Source organism: Phyllostomus hastatus, unplaced genomic scaffold (assembly GCF_019186645.2).
Source record: "Phyllostomus hastatus isolate PE091 unplaced genomic scaffold, TTU_PhHast_1.1 phas_scaffold_60, whole genome shotgun sequence".
NCBI classification, from domain to species: domain Eukaryota; kingdom Metazoa; phylum Chordata; class Mammalia; order Chiroptera; family Phyllostomidae; genus Phyllostomus; species Phyllostomus hastatus.
In genome coordinates this window covers 11,478,842-11,502,057 of record NW_025334038.1, presented here as the reverse complement: position 1 = coordinate 11,502,057, position 23,216 = coordinate 11,478,842, and the positions used below count along the sequence as shown (strand labels likewise).

The 23,216-nt window shown below is 34.5% G+C and overlaps 1 protein-coding gene across 2 annotated transcripts in view; it reads right to left on the bottom strand.

Annotated features, from left to right (window-relative positions):
• Positions 1 to 23,216, bottom strand: part of RAB3GAP1 (RAB3 GTPase activating protein catalytic subunit 1) — a 111,188-nt gene that overhangs the window by 30,617 nt on the left and 57,355 nt on the right. For both annotated transcript variants that reach the window (XM_045826060.1, XM_045826061.1), the window contains exons 8-17: positions 18,705 to 18,804; positions 15,650 to 15,731; positions 11,621 to 11,689; positions 10,200 to 10,273; positions 7,996 to 8,088; positions 6,926 to 7,095; positions 5,059 to 5,145; positions 3,761 to 3,933; positions 2,476 to 2,530; positions 1,859 to 2,230 (exon numbers count right to left, since the gene is read on the bottom strand). In XM_045826060.1, coding sequence (XP_045682016.1) covers positions 1,859 to 2,230; positions 2,476 to 2,530; positions 3,761 to 3,933; positions 5,059 to 5,145; positions 6,926 to 7,095; positions 7,996 to 8,088; positions 10,200 to 10,273; positions 11,621 to 11,689; positions 15,650 to 15,731; positions 18,705 to 18,804 — 1,275 coding nt within the window. The remainder of the gene's footprint in view (positions 1 to 1,858; positions 2,231 to 2,475; positions 2,531 to 3,760; positions 3,934 to 5,058; positions 5,146 to 6,925; positions 7,096 to 7,995; positions 8,089 to 10,199; positions 10,274 to 11,620; positions 11,690 to 15,649; positions 15,732 to 18,704; positions 18,805 to 23,216) is intronic.

Here is a 23,216-nt window from a genome sequence, read left to right as displayed (position 1 = left end):
AAGAAACAGTCAAACAGAACAACCAGACCAGTAAGGTTGCGGACAGAGAGAACCTGTGGCGGGCTGCTTGCTCAGGACTGACTGAAGGGGAAACTGAGACTCAAAGCTGGCTGTGGACTACAGCGGTTGCCATGGTGGGAGAAACTCCCCGTCTCACATGAGAGTTCACTGAAAAGTGGGCTACAGATGAGCAGGGAGGCTGCATTGTTCACTCTCGGCCCCGCCCCCACAAGCAGCACTGTAGCACAGCAAGGAGTATTGCCCTGCCCAAGTGAATACCTAAGGCCCCGCCCCCTTACAACTTAACAGGGGCCCTGAACAAAGAAAAGGGCCCAAATGAAAGAACAGAGCAAAACCTCAGAAAGAAAGCTAAGCGAGAAGATCACCAACCTATGTGATGAAGAATTTAAAGCACTGGCAATCAAAATACTCACAGAACTGATTAAGCTTGGTTGAAACACGAAAGAATAAATGAAAGATACCCAAAATGAAATAAAGCAAAATATTCAGGGAACCAACAGTGACAGAAAACCACAACTCAAAGCAATGATTTGGAACAAAATGAAAAATAAACATCCAGCGGGAACAGAATGAAGAAAGAATTAAAAAAAGCGAAGAGAGTCTTACAAACCTCTGGGACAACCTGAAACGTTCCAATATCCAAATTTTAGGGGTCCCAGAAAAAGAAGAGGAAAACCAAGAAACTAAAAACTTATTTGAACAAATAATGAAGGTAAACTTCCCCAATCTGGCGAAGGAAACAGACTTCTAGGAAGTCCAGGAAGCCCAGAGAGTCCCAAAGAAGTTGGACCCAAGAAGGAACACACCAAGGCACATCATCATTAAGTTACCCACGGTGAAAGATAAAGAGAAAATCCTAAAAGAAGCAAGGGGAAAGGAGACAGTTACTTACAAAGGAGTGCCCATTAGACTATCAGCTGATTTCTCAAAGGAAACCTTGCAGGCAAGAAGGGGCTGGAAAGGAGTATTTGAAGTCATAAAAGGCAAGGACCTACATCCAAGATTGCTCTATCCAGCAAAGCTATCATTTAGAATGGAAGGGCAAATAAAGTGCTTCCCGGATAAGGTCAAGTTAAAGGAGTTCATTATCACCCAGCCCTTATTATATGAAATGTGAAAGGGATTTATCTCAGAAAAAGATCAAAAACATAAACAGTACAATGACAACAAAGTCACAACTATCAACAAATGAACCTAAAAAAAAAAAAGAAAGGAAAAAATAACAAAAACAAAAACTAAGCAAACAACTAGAACAGGAACAGAATCAGAGAAATGGACAGCACACGGAGGATTTTCAGAGGGGAGGGGGAAGGGAGGAACGGCGGGGGGAATGTACAGAGAAAAAGAAGCATAACTGGTAGACATGAAATAGATGGGAGACATCAAAAATGGTACAGAAAACAGAAAGCTCAAAGAACTTACATGTATAACCCATGGACATGAACTAAGTGAGGGAGGGAGGAATGCTGGAGGGTTTGGGGGTGCAGGGGGTAGGGGGGCTAAAGGTGGAAAAATTGGGAAAACTATAATAGCATAATCAATAAAATATACTTAAAAAATAAAAATGTGAGTACATATCACTCAGTTCAACAAACAACAGATTACCTTATATATAATAAACTATACTATCTACTTATACTTCAAAACATTTCTTAATTTCAAAAATGGTAGACCTAAAAACTGCTATAGTTTATTTAGATTTCAAATCTTAGATCATTGAACACAGAGTGTTTAAAGAACTGCCACTACCCAAAACAATCATCTCCTACTAGGATGAAGTTATATAAACAAAAAATTTCTTTAAAATTAAAACTTCAAGGGACAATCCATGTCCTACCTGGGTTACTGGAATGTAGAGAGGTTCTCCATTATGCAGCAGTGTAAGTTTCCCATGCTGGTGGAGTCGTCCTTCTGGTTTTAAATTTGCCATCTCCTTAAGTCCTCCTTTCTTGCCACTCTCTTGTCCGTTTCCCTTAAGTTCTTCAGTATCACTTAGACATTCAAAAAATTCTTCTTCGCTATCACTCCAAGAATCCCAAGATTTTCCCACCTCTCCCTTTTCTTTATCCACATCTTTTAGATTATCTGGCCCCAACTGGTCTCCATGTTTTCCAGCATCCCCTGGATATGTGTTAGTTACATTATTTGAAGTACTTGTCTTTCTCCCCTCATCACGTGCCTTCTTTCTTTCAATACAACAATTTAACATCTTAAGGAAACAGAAATATGTATATTTGAATTAGTTACAGTAAAATCAAAATCTATCCAGTGCTTGAATATTTAATTTTCATTTTCTGCTCTTCCCTTTAGACCTTGTTGTGACTTACAGTGATTTTAAGTAACCTACAGCAGCACAAATAGAAAAGCCTATAATCAATACTGAAATTTAGCATTAGAACTAAGCTTCAGTGAACTCGAGATCGCAATTATATACGGACATTGGAAAACCTTTACCTGTAGTTTCTGATGTAGCAAACAACATCTTAGATCTGGGGGTCCACTTGCTAAGCTATCAAATAAAGTAGTGGGAAAACAAAGATTAGTTTCAATAAAATTGCTTCAGATATACATAATTTTTATACTACCACAAATTTTTTCCATTGATAACAAACCAAAACTAGAGTTATAGAGGTAAGATAGTTGAAATGGAGCAAATAAGATTAAGATCAAAATTTATTTTATTCTCTTAGCCCACAAATCACCAACAGCAAATATAAGAGATATTTCAAAGCACAATAATAAACTAGTGATAGTTCCCAAGCTAACAGAAAGTTAAAATGAAAAAAAAAAAAAAAAAGTCTCTAAATCCACCCCTGGAAGTAGCTAGCATACAGTAATTCACACTATATAAAATAGATTAAACTATCTTTTCAGTTCTCAATTATTATAGTGGATTCTTAATATAAAAACCATCAATTTCCACCTCTCTTTTGCCAGGACTTCCTCTAATTCTAAATCTCTAAATTCCCAGTAATCAGCAAAGAGAACCTAACTAAGCAGAGACTGACATACATAAGATAAACATTTTTGGATGTCACCGTTTCATACGACTCATATGATGAATCTCTATATATCACGGAAAAACAAAGGCAGATGAGGAGTAACCCATGCAATATCAACATTTACATTAACTAAACTCTCTTATGTGATTAAGTGAAATGTCAATATAAGTTATACAAAAAAAATCACAAGTAATGTTTAATACCTAAACTTAAAAACTTTAAAGATATTTTCCCCTCCAATTATAAAAATATATATTCACTACATAATATCTAGAAAAATACATAAATGTATAAAGAACAAAATAAAAACATAATTACACACCTGGGAAAACTGTTGACATTTGGCTATATTTCTTTCCAATTATTTTTCTATATATAATTGAAAGTGCCTGATATATGCAGTATTATATTCTACTTTACCACAAGCATTAAGATCATTTTCAGTATTATTAGAGATTCTTGGAGAAAAAACTTGTAACGGATCCATAACTTTCCACTGTAGAGATGTATCATAATTTATTTAACCATCTTTTTATGTTTGATACTTAGGTTGTTTCACCTTTTTCTCCCCCCTATTATAAATCTGCTGCAGTGAATACCTCTGAATATAAATCACGTCCAAAGTTTCTCACTGTTTTCTTAGGACAGATTTTTTTTTAGAAGAGAACGATCCAAAAGTCAAAAGTCTACCAACAAACAAAAGTCCTATCTATACAAATGGAAAATGAAATTATTACCCTGGAATCAGGAAGTTGTTTTCCCATCTGAAACGCATTTCAAGAACAAACTCCTGCCAGAGGTGTGCCACTCCTTTCAGTCCTCCATGATAGAAATTGATCATACAAAGACACAAAGCCAATTTGTATGTTAAACTGTCAGATGGTGCAGATTTAAACTGATTGTAGAGATTCTAATTTAACAAAATAGAAACAAAGCAAAACTTGTTAACAACATATTTATATGTACAATCGAAAACTGTGTGGGTGGAAATTTTAATACTAAAATTAGTCTATCCTACCCAACTAGTTTTTATCAATGTGTAATGCATTACTTCCTAAATTATTCTTAGGCAGTTCCTTATTTTCAAGATTTCTACAAGGATCAAAATACTGAAGCTATACTTTGGTGAGGCTAAAGTTACAAGTTTCAATTTCTTCTCTGGAATCTTTAAGATATATTCCAAATTTCATGTGTTGCTTTAAAAATCCTTTTAATTAAAAATAGTACAAACTTGCTGTCAAAACAAAACTATAAAATAAACTCAGAACTGTAAAAGTGAGAAGGTAAATCTTTGTTTTTCCTCCCCACTTCATGAAATCTACTCCTTAACAATACTATAAAAGATTGATATACCTCTATACCTGTCATTTAAACTCTCATTTCTCAGTTTATCAAAGACCTGGATAAGGAAAACAGGAAAACGTTACTTCGTTTTATTTCATTAAAGAGTTTTCCACTCAGCATTGGCTGGTGTAGCTTAGTGGATTGAGTGCCAGCCTAAGAATCAAAGTGTCACTGGTTCAATTCCCAGCCAGGACACATGCCTGGGTTGCAGGCCTGCTGCCCAGTAGGGGGCGCATAAGAGGCAACCATATATTGATGTTTCTCTCCCTTTCTCTCTCCCTTCCCCTCTCTCTAAAAATAAATAAAAGAGTTTTTTTTTAAAAAGAGTTTTTCACTCACTCTCTAGTTTGAAATACAAGAAAGAATCTGTTGCAAAATATACATTTTATGATTTACGAAAAGTCTAAAATGGGGGAATTCCTATAATCATGCCCAGTGTGTGTGTGTGTGTGTGTGTGTGTGTGTGTGTGTGTGTATTTCATTGTTACCAGGAAAGTTCTTGCTATTCAAAATATGCCAATGTTCTATAGCAGGTCATTTTCTGAGTGGAAGCCATGATTTCCACTCAAGTTTTCTTAAAGTGATTTTTAAAATAAAAAGATCCTTATGCTACTAAATTAGAGATATAGCAAACCCTTAGAAATATGATGTATTTTAATCACTGAACTTCAAATCAACTTAATCAACTTACATATTCTTCACTCTCTGATGAAGTATTATTATCTGCTGAAGAAGTTCCGTCTACTGGTTTCTCAGAAGCAGCATCAGGGAATAAGTACTTAGGGAGAGAGAAAAATAACCACATTTTAAACCAAATTTCCCAATTTGTTTATTTCTGTTACTCATATAGGCACTGTTTGACTTTTTAATGATTCTGCTGTTAAAACAATGAAAATGCTCTGGCCAGTTGGTTCTATATTATCTGAAAAGTGTTCATCTGAAGATTTTTCATTTTTCTTTGAAAATACAGAGTTTTAGTAACTAGCCAATTTTAGAAACCTGAGGCTTTTCTAAATAGTAACCACCTGATTCTGTGAACTTAGTTCACATGCAATATGCGATTGTAACTATGTAACAGAATGAAAAACCAAAACTTTTTCACTATTTCAGTCTCATCCAAGGTTATTAAAGTTTTTAAAAAGTATTAATATTACTAAAAAGACAGAGCTATAAAAGAAAAACTTTAAACATCCATATATTCATGACACTAAGTAGAGTTATATTATTCCACAAGTTTTCATACATGAAATAATAAAAGTATGACATTTAAGACACATAAGTTCATTTTATGAGATACTCCTAGAAAACAGGAAGCAGTCTAACCCTGTAATGACCAGTGTATCTTTTCTACATGGTCTCTGTTTATGTGAGTGTGTATAGGAGTGGTCGGAAAAAAAAATTCAGTGTATATGACAAGCTGTATAGCTGGAATGAAATCTCTAAGAGTACATTCTTAAGAATGCGCCTTCTCTACAGAAATTTATTTTCAGTCCTTTTATCACTATTTCTCCAAGTGCTTTGTGGTACTGCTGACTTGTAATTCCTTTTACTATGCATACTTTGCCACATATTTTATGCCAACCTCCACTACTAGGCATATTTACAATTCCCATATAACCATGTGAACTAAGTATCACTGCCCACGTCTCAGACACAGAAGCTGAAAATCTGGTCAAGAGTACTGTTCAGATTAATGACAGAAATCAGATTAATATCAAGTTCCCAAGACTAGTATTCTTTTCATTGTACTACTCTTGAAGGTTTTCTCCAAGACTGTCTTAATGCACATTGTGCCAGAAGTATGATTTTAACTACAATATAGTAAGAATATCTATCATTTATCAAAGGCCCATTATATGCCAGGCAGTGTAACAGAAGGCCCTTTAACCCTCAGAACAATCTCATGAGGTTTTATCAGCCTCATTTATAGAGAAGGAAATTGAAGTTAAGTAGCTTTTCAAAATCACACAGTAAGTCAGGGTCCCTGGCTGGGCCTGTTCCACCACACTATACCTAGGAGACACCCTAGCCCCTACTAGTACTCACTGTAAAATATAAAGCTTTCTCTGGACTGCTATGAAGGAAATTTTTCAAAAATACAATTCTGGTCATGCTGACTTGCTTAAAATGATGTGAAACTGCATGAAAAAGTCCAGCGTTTCAGAATGGCAGGTTACCTGCTATCTCTTTAGCCTTGTCCCTGGCCATTCCCTGGGAAGTATTATACAATATACCAAACTATTCAACATGCTCTTAGATCTCTGCTATTACTCTGCTTCTAAAGCCTTCTTCTCTTCAAGATGTAGCTCAAGTGTCCCTCATTATGAAGCCTTCCCTGATTTCCACTGCCCAGAGACAGATGCACTTCCTGTTGTGTTCTCACAGCCCCCCTGCCAGATTTCTCACATGCAATATGCTATTGCAACTATTGCCCTGAATGTGGAGACTTCGTTTTACTCATTTTGTATTCCCAACCCAGTACCCGCCACATAGAAAGGACTGAATAGATAATGAATGGATGCTTATGCATATAAACGTATAAAGACACTATTAGTTACCAAGAGAATGGTGTTGAGGACGTCATTATTCAGTGGTGACTCTTCTATACCCCTGTGTTTTCGTATTTTCTTCTTTGCAGTATGTACCATATTTGAAACTGATAATTTATGAATCGGAACTGGTGCTGGCTCTGTCAACTTTGACAAAGCATGAGTTATATCAGTAATTTCTATAAGAAAAATAGAAATGAATACAAATTATAACCAACCTTAGCAGATTACAGTGGTAAATAAACTGAAGACTGTAGAGAATTTTTTAAAAAGATTTTATTAACTTATTTTTAGAGAGAGAGAAAGGGAGGGAGAGAGGGATAGAAACATCAATATGCAGCTGCTTCTCACGTGTCCCGTACTGAGGACTTGACCTGGGCCACAACCCAGGAATGTGCCCTGACTGGTAATCAAACCAGCGCAGTGACCCCTTGGTTTGCAGGCTGGCAGTCAATCCACTGAGCCCTACCAGCCAGGGCAAATTTTTTTTTTAATCCTCACTCAAGGACATGCCCACTGATTTTAGAGAGAGGAGGGAGGGACAAAGAGAAACATCGATGCAAGAAAGAAACACTGATCAGTTGCCTCTTGCCCACACCCCAACCAGGGACCTAACCCGTGACCTAGGCATGTGTCCTAACAGGGTTCAAACCTGTGACCTTTTGGTTTACAGGACAATGCTCCATCCAACTGAGCCACACTGGCCAAGGCTGTATACAATATTTTAGTCACTTTTACTAGTGTTATATGGTCTCAGAATTATGAAATTTTAATATACACATTCAGCTTTATATGCATGTATGATTGACAAAGGTGCAACACAAATTATTTCTCCCAGAGTGACTTCAAAATAAACCTCTAAAACCCTGCTTTTCAAAATATCTTATATTTTTGGTGGAAAGAGCTTACTAAATGTATTTAATGTTTTAAGCTCAGGGTATAGAAATGGTAGCTATCTAGTTCATCAATAGGTGCTTCTCCAACTTAATTCAAACAAGAAAATAGATAAATAGTTGTTAGAAAACATGCCAAAACAGGAATTACACATTTGAAAATAACTTTAAAAAAAAGTAGCTCACCTCTCCCTTCTTCCTCAAATGTGGATCGTCCAAGAATCTCATCAGTTGACTCCTTTCGACGGCAAACTTTAAAAAATTCAGTGACAAAATCACCTACAGAGAAAAAAATGTTACTAATTTTTGGCACTTAAATGAAAGAAATCAGTCCTATAAATTAAAGTACGTATCTATTCACAAAGCTATTAACTCACATAAGGGAAAAAAACCATTCAGTATTTCCACCTATGACAAAAAATACTCCTATTTCAAAGGATGCCTGGATCTTCCTTTCTCTCCATGTGTCAGGATAGTCAACTGTTGAATCCATTAAAAAATTAAAATTAAAAAGACGTTCTAAAGATATGTTTCTAGAGGATTAAGAAATCACACAGGATAAAATTATTTCATCTTTAGCTGTGTTTTAATGGCACACTTTGTGTTATTATTACAAGAAGGGGAAAAAAAGATTTGGTGTCTCCTAAAGAGCTACAAGGAGATGCCTACACAAAGAAATTAAAGTTTAACAAGAGCCATCAGTCTAAAACTTTGACAATACAATGTACTGAGTATATCTAAGTTTTAGAATTCACTAATTAGAACTGATGAACCTAGAACATTTTCTGGACTTCTTCAGGAAAGGAGAAAAATCCTATAATCTAGGTATATAAACTGTAACTGTAGTTTCTTATATATGGCTATATAATCCTATAATCTAGTCATATAAACATAAAGTCAAAGAGATAAGGTGAGATCATGGAACATCTGTGAGAACCCCACATTCTGCCAAATACAAAGTGCATTTTTTTGCCCAAATTTTTGAGGGAAAAATAAGGATGCACATTATACAATGGGTATAATGAATACATATCATGAGTATAATGTGCACAAAAATTGTGGGTGCGCTTATACATGGCACAATATGGTACTTTTCATTCTAAAGGCCTCTGCAATTATCACAGAAGTCAGTGGATGAGGAATGATAAGGAACTAAAAAACTATTTTGTAAGTAGATTTAATAATTTAATAAGTCAATGATTAAACAAGAGAAACTACTGAGCATTTACTATAGGACAGGCACTGTGTTAAATGTGATATGTACACACACACACATAATCTCATTTGATCCTCTCAATAATCCCATCAAGTATGTACTATTATTATCTCTATTCTACTAAAACTTGAAGAAATTATAAAAGTTGCTCAAACTGGTACATCTAGGATTTGAAACAATTATCCAACTCTAAAATTTTTGGTATCTACTCTCTATATCCCAAGACAAATTCACCGATGTATTTTTGTATTCACTATTATAGTTAGCACAAATGGCAAACCCTAATTGGCACTTGGAGAATAGCATATGATGAATGATAAGTGCTCAAGAAAATAATGCTTTAGAGAAATGCGTCATTACTGTCATCAATACATATTTAGTAAATCTATCAGATGAATGGCAATATATCAGATTATATGAAATGAAGGTGGCATGATGAACACAGAAATAGAGAAAATATTTTCCTGTGTACCCAATATGTATAAGAGAGAAAAAGATGGAAAGGCACATTGAGGAGGTGGGTTCAGAAGACTTCATGAAAGAGACAAATCAACAAAAATGAGAATAGAAAGACAATTCTAGACATAGGATACAATAATACTATCTATACAGCAATTAATATTTATTGAAGTATATTTATGTTATTTCACTTGATTCTTCAAATAACCCTATGAGGTATACAAGATTATCACACTTCTTTTCCTCTAATAGAAAACAGGTTTGCATATATGGTACAACTCTTCAGAAGGACTCTTAATAGATCATAAAAACCAGTGTCCTTGCCATCACATACACAGGTTCAGAGGGACTGCAACAAGCAAAAAGGGCTCCAATACCTAGAATGAAGATGCAGACTATGCTACAGGAATAAAAGAGGAAGTGACATAAAGGCATTTTACAAATAAAACTCAGATCATGAGAAAATATCAGAGAATTCTGAGGTATAGACTGGTTAAAACTAAAACACAAAGAAGAAATCCTTCTAGTCCTATTCACTGCTGTGGGCAAAGATTTTTTTAATGGTGTTAACTGAGAAAGTCACAAATGTAAAACCATTAAAATAAAAAGTTCTTTTTTGGTAGATAAAATAAAGTACAAAGAATGAATTCAGTGTGCTGATTTGGAAGACAGGCAGACTGATGGCATTTCAGGAAAAGAAGATAATACGTCTTACCTAGCAAACACTGAGGATTATCAGCTTTTCGAACTCTAACAGACCAGTGGGGAGCCTGGATAGGATCCAAATCACTAAAACATAAAACAATAAACATAAGATAGATCCTGATTATGATGATGTGCAACACTCATGAATTTATCAGAAGGCAGTGTAATAAAAATATTTTACAGAAGGACAAGCTTTCCACTTTGCCTCCCTTAAACTTACTATTATTCTGATGCATAAGGCCATTTGGATAATTTAAAAAATGTATCTTAAGAAACCAAAGTGCTTTTGACAAAAAGGAACAAAAGGAAAAAATACATATAAAACATTTTAATAAGACATTAAAAATAATTCAGAATGGGCAATGTTCATTGATAATCTAATGAGAGAAATTTACTTTAGAGATAATAAAAAAGGAATAAGAAATAAATGTGCATAATCATCTTAAAAATATTTTATAGCACTATTAATTTAAAAAACTACAAAAATAGGGCCCAAGATCATAAGTGCCCTATTTTCCCAATTACATAGATTACCATGCATCCACTCAATGAAATACTATGTGGCAATTTTAAAAGTGATAATACGGATCTACATTTACTGGCATAAGATGTAAAATAATATATTAAATAAAGCAAATTAATATATATAATTAAATTTTAAAAAGATATACTCTCATTCAAATATTAAATTATACACCTGAAACTAATAGAATGTTATATGTCAATTATAACTCCATTATTAAAAGAGGACACACTCAAAAATGATAACTGGCTGTTTTTTAAGTAATGGTGGTGTAGGCAGTCTTTCCTTTCTTCTTTATACCCATTTTAATTATATGACTAAGAAAGCTCATGTAACTTTCATCGGCAACAAATATAACACATTTGTTTTAATTATGAAAAGAAGTATCCTATTTCTCATTGTTCTCCATCAGGAATGAGAGGGTACTAAAATTACATTCTTCTTTCTCCACATTCTTCCTAGATAATGCTTGCTGTAATTTTCAAGTTGCTTCCATTGCTAAGGAGTATATGACATGTGTTATTCATGACATTTAATGATCAAATGTTATTCCTACACATTCTGATGACAACTACCTCTCCAAAGCACTTCATGAAATGTTTCTAACTAGGTAAGAAAAGGTAAACAGAATTATACACTAAACCCCAAACTGATTATAGATATCTTTGCTAAAACCAAATAAGATTCAGATAGTTCATTATCCCTGAACTAAGGATTACATCCCCAAAGTCAGCAGCTTAAACACATTTGTAATACATATGAATCAGTCTAAAAAGTGATCTTTAAAAGTAGAAAAATCAACCTTATCAGAAACTTATATAATAAAAGGGAAAACTGCTAACCACTTGGCAGTTAATTTATTCTACTAACATGCTTGAGTCTCAATGTACTACTCTTAACATACTTACGAATAAACATCATTATCCACAATGATACCTTCAGTCAGGTGAGGCCATGTAGTTGCTAAATGGAGTTCACTAAAAGTAAACAAAACATAAAATATATCCAAAAGCTTTAATAGTGTGTGTGTGTGTGTGTGTGTGTGTGTGTGTGTGTGTGTACCCTCTAACTAAGCAATTCTACTTCTAGAAATGTATCCTAAATAACCAGACATATAAATGCAAGTATGTTAAAAGTAGTATTACTTATAATATGATACAAATAGAAACTAGTTTAGCAAATAATAGCACATCTACATGAAGTAAATGTCTTTGTAGACATTAAAAAACATGCTATACATAACAGCCAGAAAGTAGAAAGAACCCAAATGTCTATTAGGTGATGAATGCATAAATAAAATGTGGTATATCCAAACAATGACATATTATACTGTCATGAAAAACAATGAAGTGCTGATTCATGCTACAGTATGGATGAATCTCAAAAACAGAATGGTAAGTGAAACAAGCCAGACACAAAAGGGAACGTATTGTATACTGCAATTTATATGAAATGTCCCAAACAGGGAAATCCATATAAACAGAAAGTAGAGTAATATTTGCTTATAGCTAGAGAACCTGGGGAGAATAGGAGAGATGACAGCTAAGAGAAGAAGTGTTTCTTTTGGGGACGATAAAAGTTTTCTGGAAATAGATAGTGACAATGGTTGTGAAACTCTGTAAATACTAAAAACCACTGAATTGTACATTTTTAAAATGGTGAATTTCATGGTACATAAAAACCTGTCAATTTTGATAAAATGTTGTGAGGGTTGGCAAAGTTTTTCTATAAAAAACCAGAGAGTAAATATTTTAGGTTTTGTTAGCCATGCAGTCTCCATTGTATTCTTGGTTATTTTTTCTTTTAAAACCACCTAAAATGTAAAAACCATTCCTAGTTCACTGGCTCTAAGCTCACAAAAACAGGTTACTGGCCAGATTTGGTCCACAGGTCATAGTTTACTGACTTATTATAAATTAATATTAAGTTTCAAAAAGTGCTCATGTAAAATTATAAAATAAAAAAGGGGGCACACCACAAAAAACACAGAGGTGACATACATTTATAAAATACACAAACATATTGTGCACAACAAGATATTGTGCAAAGCAGATCTGATATTTAGAAAAGGACTATTTGGAAGGCTGGCCCTTGGCTTGGCATCTGGGAAACTGGATTTCAGAGGGGTTCACCATTCCCTGATGAGTGGATCATTATGCCTAAAACTACTTGTGCAAACAATATGGTTTAGGCCAAATACCTGCTTTCCTTTTGATACATTTTAGGCAGAGGGTGCCTACATGACCAGCCCTGGATAAAAACCTCAAGCACTGAATCTCTAATGAGCTTCCCTGGTAGAGAGCCTTTCACACATGTCACAATCCATCCACTACAGTCCTCCACTCTACCAACTGAGCTATCGAAGGCCCCACATGTCAAAATTAATTGCCGGGACAATTACGTATGTCCTACGTGACTACACTGGGAAAGGAAGCTTATGCCTAGTTGCTCTGGATCTCACACTATGTGCCTTTTTCCTTTGATTCTTGCATTGTATTCTTTTGCTATAATAAATCATACCCAGAAGCACAACCACTGAGCTCTGTGAGTCCTCCTACAAAATTACTAATCTGAGGGTAGTCTTGCAGACCCTTGGTGTGTGTATATATATATATATACATATACATATATACACACACACACACACACACACACACACACACATATATATATATGCGCCAAATTCACACACAGGGAAAAAAAGGCTGAAAGCACATATATCAAGCTGTAATCAGTGATCACCCATGAGTAGTGGGATTATGAATTTAGTGAGTTTTATTTTTCCTGTCCCGATTCCAAGTTCACTTCTTACGTTTAAACACTACAGGAGCCAAAGAGCCAATTACATTATTTTTTTACCTTTTGATCTTTGGTGGTACTCAAACTAATTGGCAACTCTAGCCTGAGACTCTGAATCCACAAGTACAGTTTGGAATTCACTGTGGGAACAGGGCAGCTCTCCACAACAATGCAGTGTAACTTCAGTTATGGACTGAAAAACTAGCCACCGTTGGCTCAAGCCTATTTTCCAAGCCCAGTCCTCTAACGGTCCTAATTAAACCTTTGAGTTACAAAGTATCTTTCCAGTAAATTGATTTTTTGCATGAATTAGTTAAGAGTTGACTTCTACAATTTGCAACTGAAAACTTGATTAGTAAACATAGGATTTTGCTTTAACATTTTCTAAATTTACTCTGCTGAACATGAACTATTACTTTCATAATAAAACTAATTTTTAAAGTTTAAAAAATGACCATAAACAGTATGTGATATTAGAGGACATAGATGATTAGAGTCTAAAACTATAAACTCCTATTATACCTAAGATTCAGTTCCTAAGATTTTATGACTATGTACTCTCCTCTCCCTCTAACTACAGAACAATTTCTCTGACAGCGGAACACACTGAAAAAAGCCTCTTCACTTCCTCTTCCACTGCCAAAGATTCTGTTTCAAAAGCACAGTGCCCATAACATTTGCTAATCACCATTTGATTTAAATGGTCTACCATATGGACCATCTTACCCCCCAATTAATGTTTTTCTTCTTCAATCATTTGTTACTCTGCTGACTCATCACATGTAGAATTAGGAAGAAATATCTAATAATTAATTACTTCAAATTTCTACTACCAGATCAATTTTATTCTTTCCCCATAAAAATTTCCCTAAGCAAAATTCAAATGAATGAACCAACTGGAAAGCAATAAGTCTATCTGTAGGTTACCATATACATTTCCCTTTTGTTTGCTATATTCTAGCCACGCCGGCTGTCTGTTTTTCCAATAAACAAGCCAAACTCTTTCCTGCATCAAGGCTCTTTGCTCTTCCTGCCACATGGAATGGTCATTCTCTAACTCTTTTACTGGTAAGTCCTCCCCTAATTGAAACTAAAGTTAAATATCACTTCCTTTGAGAACACTTTCCTGATGGTGTTCCAATCTACACCAGCTCATTTCACTGTCATCATATATATCTTGTACTTTCCCTTCAAATTATCCCACAACTTGTATGTCTATTTAGGTGATTATTTCAAGTCTATTTCCTTTGAGTAGACTGTAAAGGCCAAGCAGGCAGTTTTATTTACTTCCGTATCCTCCTCATTTATATGCCCAGCTCATATGATAAATATTACAAAAGATACTAACTTTATCCTTTCTCTTAAGTAATTTTAGGTTAAAAGTATTATTATTTCTCCCTCTATGTAAGAACATTAAGAATATATGTGTGCATGTGTATATATTTTTAAATTAACCAAATAGTTTAATTTAACAAATAAGATAGTTTCTAAATCACCATTGTTCATATCTTCCAAAAATTTTTTATTGGTTCACATTTTCTTGTGAAACAACCTTTTCTTAAAGTTCAGTAGCTCTTTCAGAAAAGCAGATGGATAACCAAAGAGGTCACCCATATGCCTTAAGTCTTAAGCTTAAGTCTTAATTTACACATTTTGAGAAAGTGGCTCTGGCTTGTGTGGCTCAGTAGATTGAGCACCAGCCTTCGAACCAAAGGGATGCCAGCTGGATTCCCAGTCAAGGCACATGCCTGGGTTGCAAGCCAGGTTTCCAGTTAGGGGCGCATGAGAGGCAACCACACACTGATGTTTCTCTCCTTCTTTCTCCTTCCCTTTTTTCTTTATAAATAAACATTCTCTGTGTTTTCAATATTTCAAATGTTTCCCAAAAAGCTGACCAAGAAACACTTCTATAAGGATTAATGTATTATATATATTTTACATGTTATTTTCAAAGCCTCTTTTATTACTTAAGTTAAAGAGAAAAAAAAAGAAAGATGGACAGACTATTAATCATATGTCTGTACCCAGTAGTACATTCATTCCAGGAGGTGATATTATTATGAAGCATAGTAAAATCAATATCAATATAATTTTTACAGTGAAGTCCCATAATTGAAATGATAGATTGAAATTCTTACCTAATAGGATCTTCACAGGCACCAAATGGTAACTTGCCAAACTCCAGGCCTCCAACTTCTCCTCCTACAAGGGCATCTATATCTAAACAAAAATATTTTCCATTATTGAGCAAAAAACAGAGAAAAAAGAATTAAGTTAGACTTCTAGGAGATTGTAGATTTAAAAGTGCCTACATCAAGAGCACATATAACAAGTTAGAGAGCCAGTAATCAGGTATTAAAGACCTCCTCCAAGAAAGTTGTAGTAAAATGACACACTTAATTCTTATTTATCCAATGTTTAATTCAAGTCATGCATTCTAATTTTAACCTAAAATATTCCTTGAAAGAACGTTATCGTGTAAAGTTTTTTTTGCATTTCCTAAGAATGTGATTAATATCATGTAAAAGAAAGATTATCCAAGTATTAAAAAATTTAAGCACCAACCTATATTTATCAGTTTTGCTGTCAACAGTTTCTGAATAGCAAATTAGTCATCATTAATAGTTACATTTCAGTTAATAGTACATGGAAATATTTAAAGTTCACTGAAGAATTTCCTTTCCATTACAAACAGTATCTGAGATTAGAGAATTTAGAGGGTAAATCACTCCCCTTAGTTCCATCCCTGCTGAAGAAGTAATAAACACTTCTAAAACACATCAAAAGGATTTACTTCTATCTGCAATAATGCACATGGTTGTTTTTAATTATTCATACTATGCTGGGAATTTCTAAAATTAAAGACTATTATTGAGTTATGAACTCCCCAGATTTACTAAAGTCATTTTTGACTGTTATCTGCACCCTAACTAAATTATTAAAATTAGCCATTACATATAGTTCAATTACTTGACTCAGTAAATTTTCTCAAGTCAATTCATTCCATTTTTCCAACTAAGGAATGCTTACAATAATAAAGATTACAATCACTAGCTTTATTACAAGATGTCAATTTAAAAATTGAAAGGCACATTTTGTAAATTAAAAATTATGACAACTATAACTGCAAAAAAGTCTCACTGAAGTAGTAGAGAGATCACATTGTGAAATGAAAGGGTCCAGGGATTTCTGAGTTTGACTGGTGTTTGAATGAGAACTCTAACACTAGGTGACCATGTGATCTTGCTTCAGTTACTTATATTCTCTAAGTAAAGTAATACTTGTCTCATAGGTAAATGAGAATTACATGAAATAATATACAAAATGCCAAGCACAGTGTCTGGTGCATAGGAGAAAATATTAAAGACGTGTATGGCCTTCAATCCACTGAGGAAAAAGGTTAATATTTTTATCCCCATTAAAAAATTTCTGGCAATAGAATGCTAACAAAAGCCTTATTGGCAATCAGAATTATAAAGCTAAGATTCTGTCTCTTGGGCTTCTTCTTAAATCACCAAAAGACTAGAGTACCATCTTTGGAAATCTTTAAAATTGACTAATATTAGAGTAGCCTTTTGAAAAGGGGAGAGGAATGGGGGGACTGGAAGATGTTAGACTAAAAACATATATGCATACTTGTATAGCCCATGGACACAGACCACAGTGTGGCGATGGGAGAGAGGGGTGGGTGGATGGAGTCAAAGGGGAGGGAGTGGAGGTTATCTGTAGTAGTGTCAACAATAAAATAAATAAAGTAAAATAACATTATCAAAACAAACATTTGAATTTTTTGTCTAATATAAGTGTCAGCTTAATTTTTATTTCCTCTTGTTGTAGTTCAGATGCAGTTATTTTATTGCACATTAGAGTTTTGAATTATTCAGTGGTACATAAAGTAAAATAGTAGTAATATATATAATCACCAAAAGCTAAGGATGTACTACATTAACTTTAGTATTATTCCAAGACCACCAATCTATTATTTTCAATCCAATAAAAAGCCAACTACTTGGAATAAAAATTATACTAACTTATTTCTCTTTTAGGGAGACTGAAAAATGTTTTCAGGCTAGTAAAATCCTTGTAATAATTCATAAGTTTGTATTTAATTTCTTATCAAATGTACTTGATTATAATTATACTTATATGTGAAACAAATGCCAAGGAACCTAAACCTCACTTAATCAGGCTTTATGTCTACCAGGCTGAGATTTTCTAGAACTTATGTGATATCTTGTTCATATTTGTGTCCCTAGCACAGTCAGGCCTATTATAAGCCAATAATTAATGAATTAATGTTTGTTGAATGAATAGGTATTTTAATGGCCAACCTAATATACTGATTTCTTTTTTTTTAATGCACTGACCAGGAATTGAACCTGCAACCTTTGGTGTATAGGATGAAGCTCCAACCGACTTAGCCACATGGGCCAGGGCAGGTAAATTGATTTTAATTACATTTTTATCAAATGCAAGTTAAAGTAAAATATTCTGCAAGTCTTCCCATCATTTTTTTTTCTTTCTGGTTAGCACTCTTCAAACTCTACAAAGTTCTCTGCATGTCTATCCTCAGCTTATGATAGCTTCTCTTATTATAGTACTCTAAAAATAGACATATCAATCATTCACTACATACTAATTTATAGCACATGATGTTCCACAGCACAAGGATGCTTTATAAATAATATTAGCTTTCAAAGACAGATTGCCAAATATAGAGTAATACTGTCTCTAAAACAACCTAAAGAGAACTTTTCTTTTTTCTTAAAAAAAAAAAAAAAAGATTTTATTTATTTTTAGAGAGGGAAGGGAAGGGGGGGAGAGAGAGAGAGAGAGAGAGAGAGAGAGAGAGAGAGAGAGAGAGAGAGAGAGAGAGAGAGAGAGAAACATCAATGTGTGGTTGCTGGGGGCCGTGGCCTGCAACCTAGGCATGTGCCCTGACTGGGAATCGAACCTGTGATGCCTGGTTCGCAGCCCATGCTCAATCCACTGAGCTATGCCAGCCAGGTCTGAGAACTTTTCTTCAAAGAAAAAAATATATAAAGGCAATGAAATCAACAATATTTTAGAATGGATTACAAATATTTCAAATTTAAAGTACCTGAAACACACTGCTAAATAATTTTAATTTCTCAATACATTTTCTTTTCTATTTATAGTCAGTAAGTTAAATATAACTTTAAATGATCTTACCTGGAGGTTGCTGAGGCCAAAAATACTGCTGCCAATCCTGCAGCACATAGGTAAACCGAATAGTAATACTAACTGGAGGCAATGGAGTTAAAGGACACCCCTAGGAAATAAATGCAAAGACAATATGGTGGGGCTGTAAAGAAAGTGTCTTTAAAAGCAATGCCAGAGACCAAAATTACGTTAGAATAAAGCTGTTTAAACTACTACCTGGAAACAAGATACTAAATTCTATTAAACAAAATACTTTCAAAAGAACTTACACAATTTTAATTAGACAAGTATAATTTCTTACTATTCTCGTCAGCCATATTAAATGTGAAAAACCTGTGATTAATTTTGTAAATAAGGGAAAACTATTGTGAAGCATAAGAGTAGGTTTTGGGAGATGGTTGATGTCTTTTCTTTCTTTTAACTGAAAATAAAAAATTAAAGCCAGTCTTGAATACCGAACCAAAATTTTAAACTAAGACAAATGGTCACATGCAAAATAGCTTACATTAATAAATGAGTTAACAGAAAATTTAGATTTATCTTTACATTTGTTAAAAATTAGTATCATCCAAACATCCTATGATCTCACCTTCCCTTAATAATAGTTATACTACATTAATGTGGAATAGGACTTAAAAGTGCATAGGAATCAACTAGGGAGTCTATGAAAGTGTAGATTTAGTAGTATTCTACATATCTAACCAGTTTCCAAGTGTTGTAGACACTGCTGGTCAGCAGGAATATAAGACATTTAACTCAACAATAGCTTTAACTGAATACAAACTCAATCTAAAGTCAAAATATAAGGTGGTTGCCAAAAAAAGAGAATTCAGTTTTGGGGTGCTGTATCCTAGACAAGCAAGGTAAGATTCTGGTTGGTCAGGAATAATCGCCTTTTTAGTCAGGTCCAAATATGAAATGAAAGGTCACACATAAAAAGGCACAAATGGTCTAGAAACTATAACAAGGTTGCTTTGACACATAACCTCTGCTCCAGTCAGACAGCAAAGTAGATAAATATAGAAAGAGAAAACCAAAAAGAAATGGCTAAGATCAAACATGACATATATATCTTTGTGGGCCGTAGAAAAGGCACAGAAAACCCAAATTGATAAATGGGACTCCAGGCACATGCCTGCTGAGTTGCAGGTGCAGAACAGGGCAGTTGATAATAGCCTAGGATTGCAGACTGCACTGCATGAGACCAAATGTACTCCATCCAGAATATGAGGACACCACAGGACTCTATTTAAGAAAGACATGTGGGCAGGGCACTCCTGCTTGGTACAGTGGCTTTGTTGGAAGCTATATGACTCGGAAGTGTTATGTGTTAAGAGTTAAAGGGGAAAAAACCTCCATTCTCATGATATGGAATCCAGTAATACCAAGACTAGATATAAAATATTCCAAATACCAAACAGAACAAGAGGCTCCAAACACCATTTTAAGAAGTGGTTCTGAAATATTCTGCAGGTAGGGAGCAACCACAAAACTAAAACCACTAGGAAAATGAAAGAGAAAAATTTAAATGTTAAATATTCACAATAAGCCTGCAAAAAAATTTTCTCCAAAACTTGAAGAAATGTAGTTTTAAAAGAGACAAATACCCAAATCAATAATCAAAATATAAAACCATGCAATATAAAGAATAAAACGAAGAATGTCTAAACAGAAAAAGAAAAAACTAGGATGCAAGAGTTTTCAAATATTTAGAAGATTATGGCAGAAGAGGATTTAAAAGTAAATTTTATGTGACCCCAGAAGGCAGAACTGCTCCCACCCAAAAAAAAGTCTTTTCTAATAATTAGATCTATGAGAAAATGAAATAAACTGCCAGTGAAGGTAAGAGCCCTGGGAAATGTCAAGCAGATGTTTTTTTTAAAAAATATTTTATTGATTCATTTTTTTTTAGAGAGAGGGGAAAGGAGGGAGAGAGAGAGGGAAACATCAATGTGTGGTTGCTTCTCACACGCCCCCAACTAGGGATCTGGCCTGCAACCCAGTCATGTGCCCTGAATGGGAATCCAACCAGTGACCCTTTGGTCAACAGGCCAGCACTCAATCCACTGAGCCACACCTGCCAGGGCCAAGCAGATGTTAAAGCATAATTTTTATGAAGACAGTTCAGGAAAGTCACATACTGGGTAGGCTTTAACTACGTAAAACTTCTAAAATACCCATGCCAGCTCTCAATTATAAGCTCAATTCCTATCAAATGAATTTTGAGACGTATTGCATATCTAGATGAGTGAGTTTTGTGAAAGTTCTGACAGATGATGCAATAATTAATTAGGAGTACTTTTTTTTAAGTACAACTTAGAATACAGTCATAATCTAAGTCAGACCCCACCAAACAAGGTGGTCCCTAGTTTCAGTAAGGAGGAGATGAGCTACATGGAGGTGTGGCATAAAATATCCATGAAATAATGTCTACTAACAGGTTTCTTTAAGAAGCAGGAATAAAGTTAATATTTTTATCTAACCAGAAATTAGAACAAAAAAAATTAACTATAACTGAAAACTTCCAGTGAGAGCAAAAGAAAAGTAATGGAGAAATAAACACATTCTTGCATTTTATAAAAATTTCTCAAAATACCACATGTAGAATTAAGCAGTTACTTAAGGCATTTCAAAGCGCAGAAAGTTTTTTAAACAGTTACATATATAGATGGAGCTTTCTAAAATACATGCTCCTATGATTTCTTTTTAATGAAGATAATCACAAGAAACTGCTACCAATAGTTAAAGGAAAGGGACTAGAGAGTAAAAGAAAGCTTTTACTTAAATTTCTTCACCTGGTAAATGAATTACTTTTGTTAAAGATGTCAAAGGGGTGGTGATAATCCTACCACTACACTATTTAGGGCCTCAACACTGAAATCATTTTTAATAAATTATGTTCTAATCCTAAGTATCTTTTTAAACAAATAGTTTAATAACTATTTTAAAATTTCAGCATTTTTCTCTTAATTTTCTCCTTTTTAAAATTTGCAAACCTTCAGAAAGGCTGCGAAACTAGTATAATGAACACTCATATGCCTTTCACCATGTCATATATATAAATAAATTTTGGGGGTGACCCTTTTGAAAGTAAGTTGTAGGAATAATGACAATTCACCCCTAAACACTCCAGCATGTAATTCCTACGAACAAGGACACGACTCCACACAATCATAAAAAACGGATCCACTCAAGGATCACGTATTTCATTTAGCTATTATGCCACTTTAGTTTCCTTCACTCTAAACAGCTCCCAATCTTTGTTTTGCTTATAATGATACTGAGATTTCTGAAGAGTCTAGGCCAGTTACTTTCTAAAATATGGCTCATTTTGGAAATATGCAGGTGTTCCCTTGTTTTGATTTATATTAAACATTTCTAGCAGGACTGAAACACAGGTGATGACATATCTTATTTAATGTATCTATACCAGGAGATACATGATATCAGTATCTTAATCAAATTTAATCACTTCGGTGTGATGTATGTCAACTTACTTAAGGGGAATGTTTCTTTAAGTAGGGGATCCACTCCACCACTTTTTTATCTGGCTTTGCTCTCTTTTTAGTAGGTCTTCAATTTACACCCTAATGTTTTTTTCTCCCAGAGTAGCCCAGGTAAGTCCTCCATATCTCTTGTGATAGTGGTTTTATAGAACACCAAGGATATATCGAACACATCCCATTTAGCCTTGCTGCTCTCAGTCATAGAACATAAGACAGATTTATCTTAAAAATCAAATCAAATGAAGATTTGAAAAAAAGACAGGCAATTCAGCCCTAGCTGGGTATCTCAGTTGGTTGGAGCGTTGTCCTGATATACCAAGGTTGTGGGGTTTGATCCCTGGTCAGGGAACGACAAATCAATGTTTCTTGTTCTATCTCTCTCGCTCCCTCAAAAAATAAAAGAAAAAAAAAGAAAGGCAATCCGGAACCCACAGAGTTCAAATGTCAAAAGCTCACAGTCAAAGCCCCCAACAAACAACTATCTAAAGCCCACTTATCTGGGGAGGTGGGCAATACAGTAAGTCCACACTTAATGTTGTTGATAGGTTATTGGAAACTGCAACTTTAAATGAAACAACATGAAACAAAACCAATTTTACTACAGGCTAACTGGTATCAACGAGCGTTAAGTTTCTACAGCATATTTCTGGTCACAAAAACATGGCCAAATTTCTAAATAAAGACCTAAAACACTTCTAATGTTAAACACTGAAATAAATGTGAGCTATACATACATTTTAGAAAGATGAATAAGAACAAATATAATTATTTCTAACTCTCTTATTCCATCCGCAGGTGGCCAGAGACTATCCCAGCAGTTCAGGGCACAAGGTGAGAATCATCCCTGAATAGGACATTCGTCCATCACAGGGCCACTCACATGCACATCCACACTCACTCAGACTGGGACAACGTAGACAAGCTAGTTCATCTCACACACACATCTCTGGGATGTGGGAGGAAACCAGAGTCCCTGAAGAAAACCCATACAGATATGGGTAGAAGGTAAAAACTC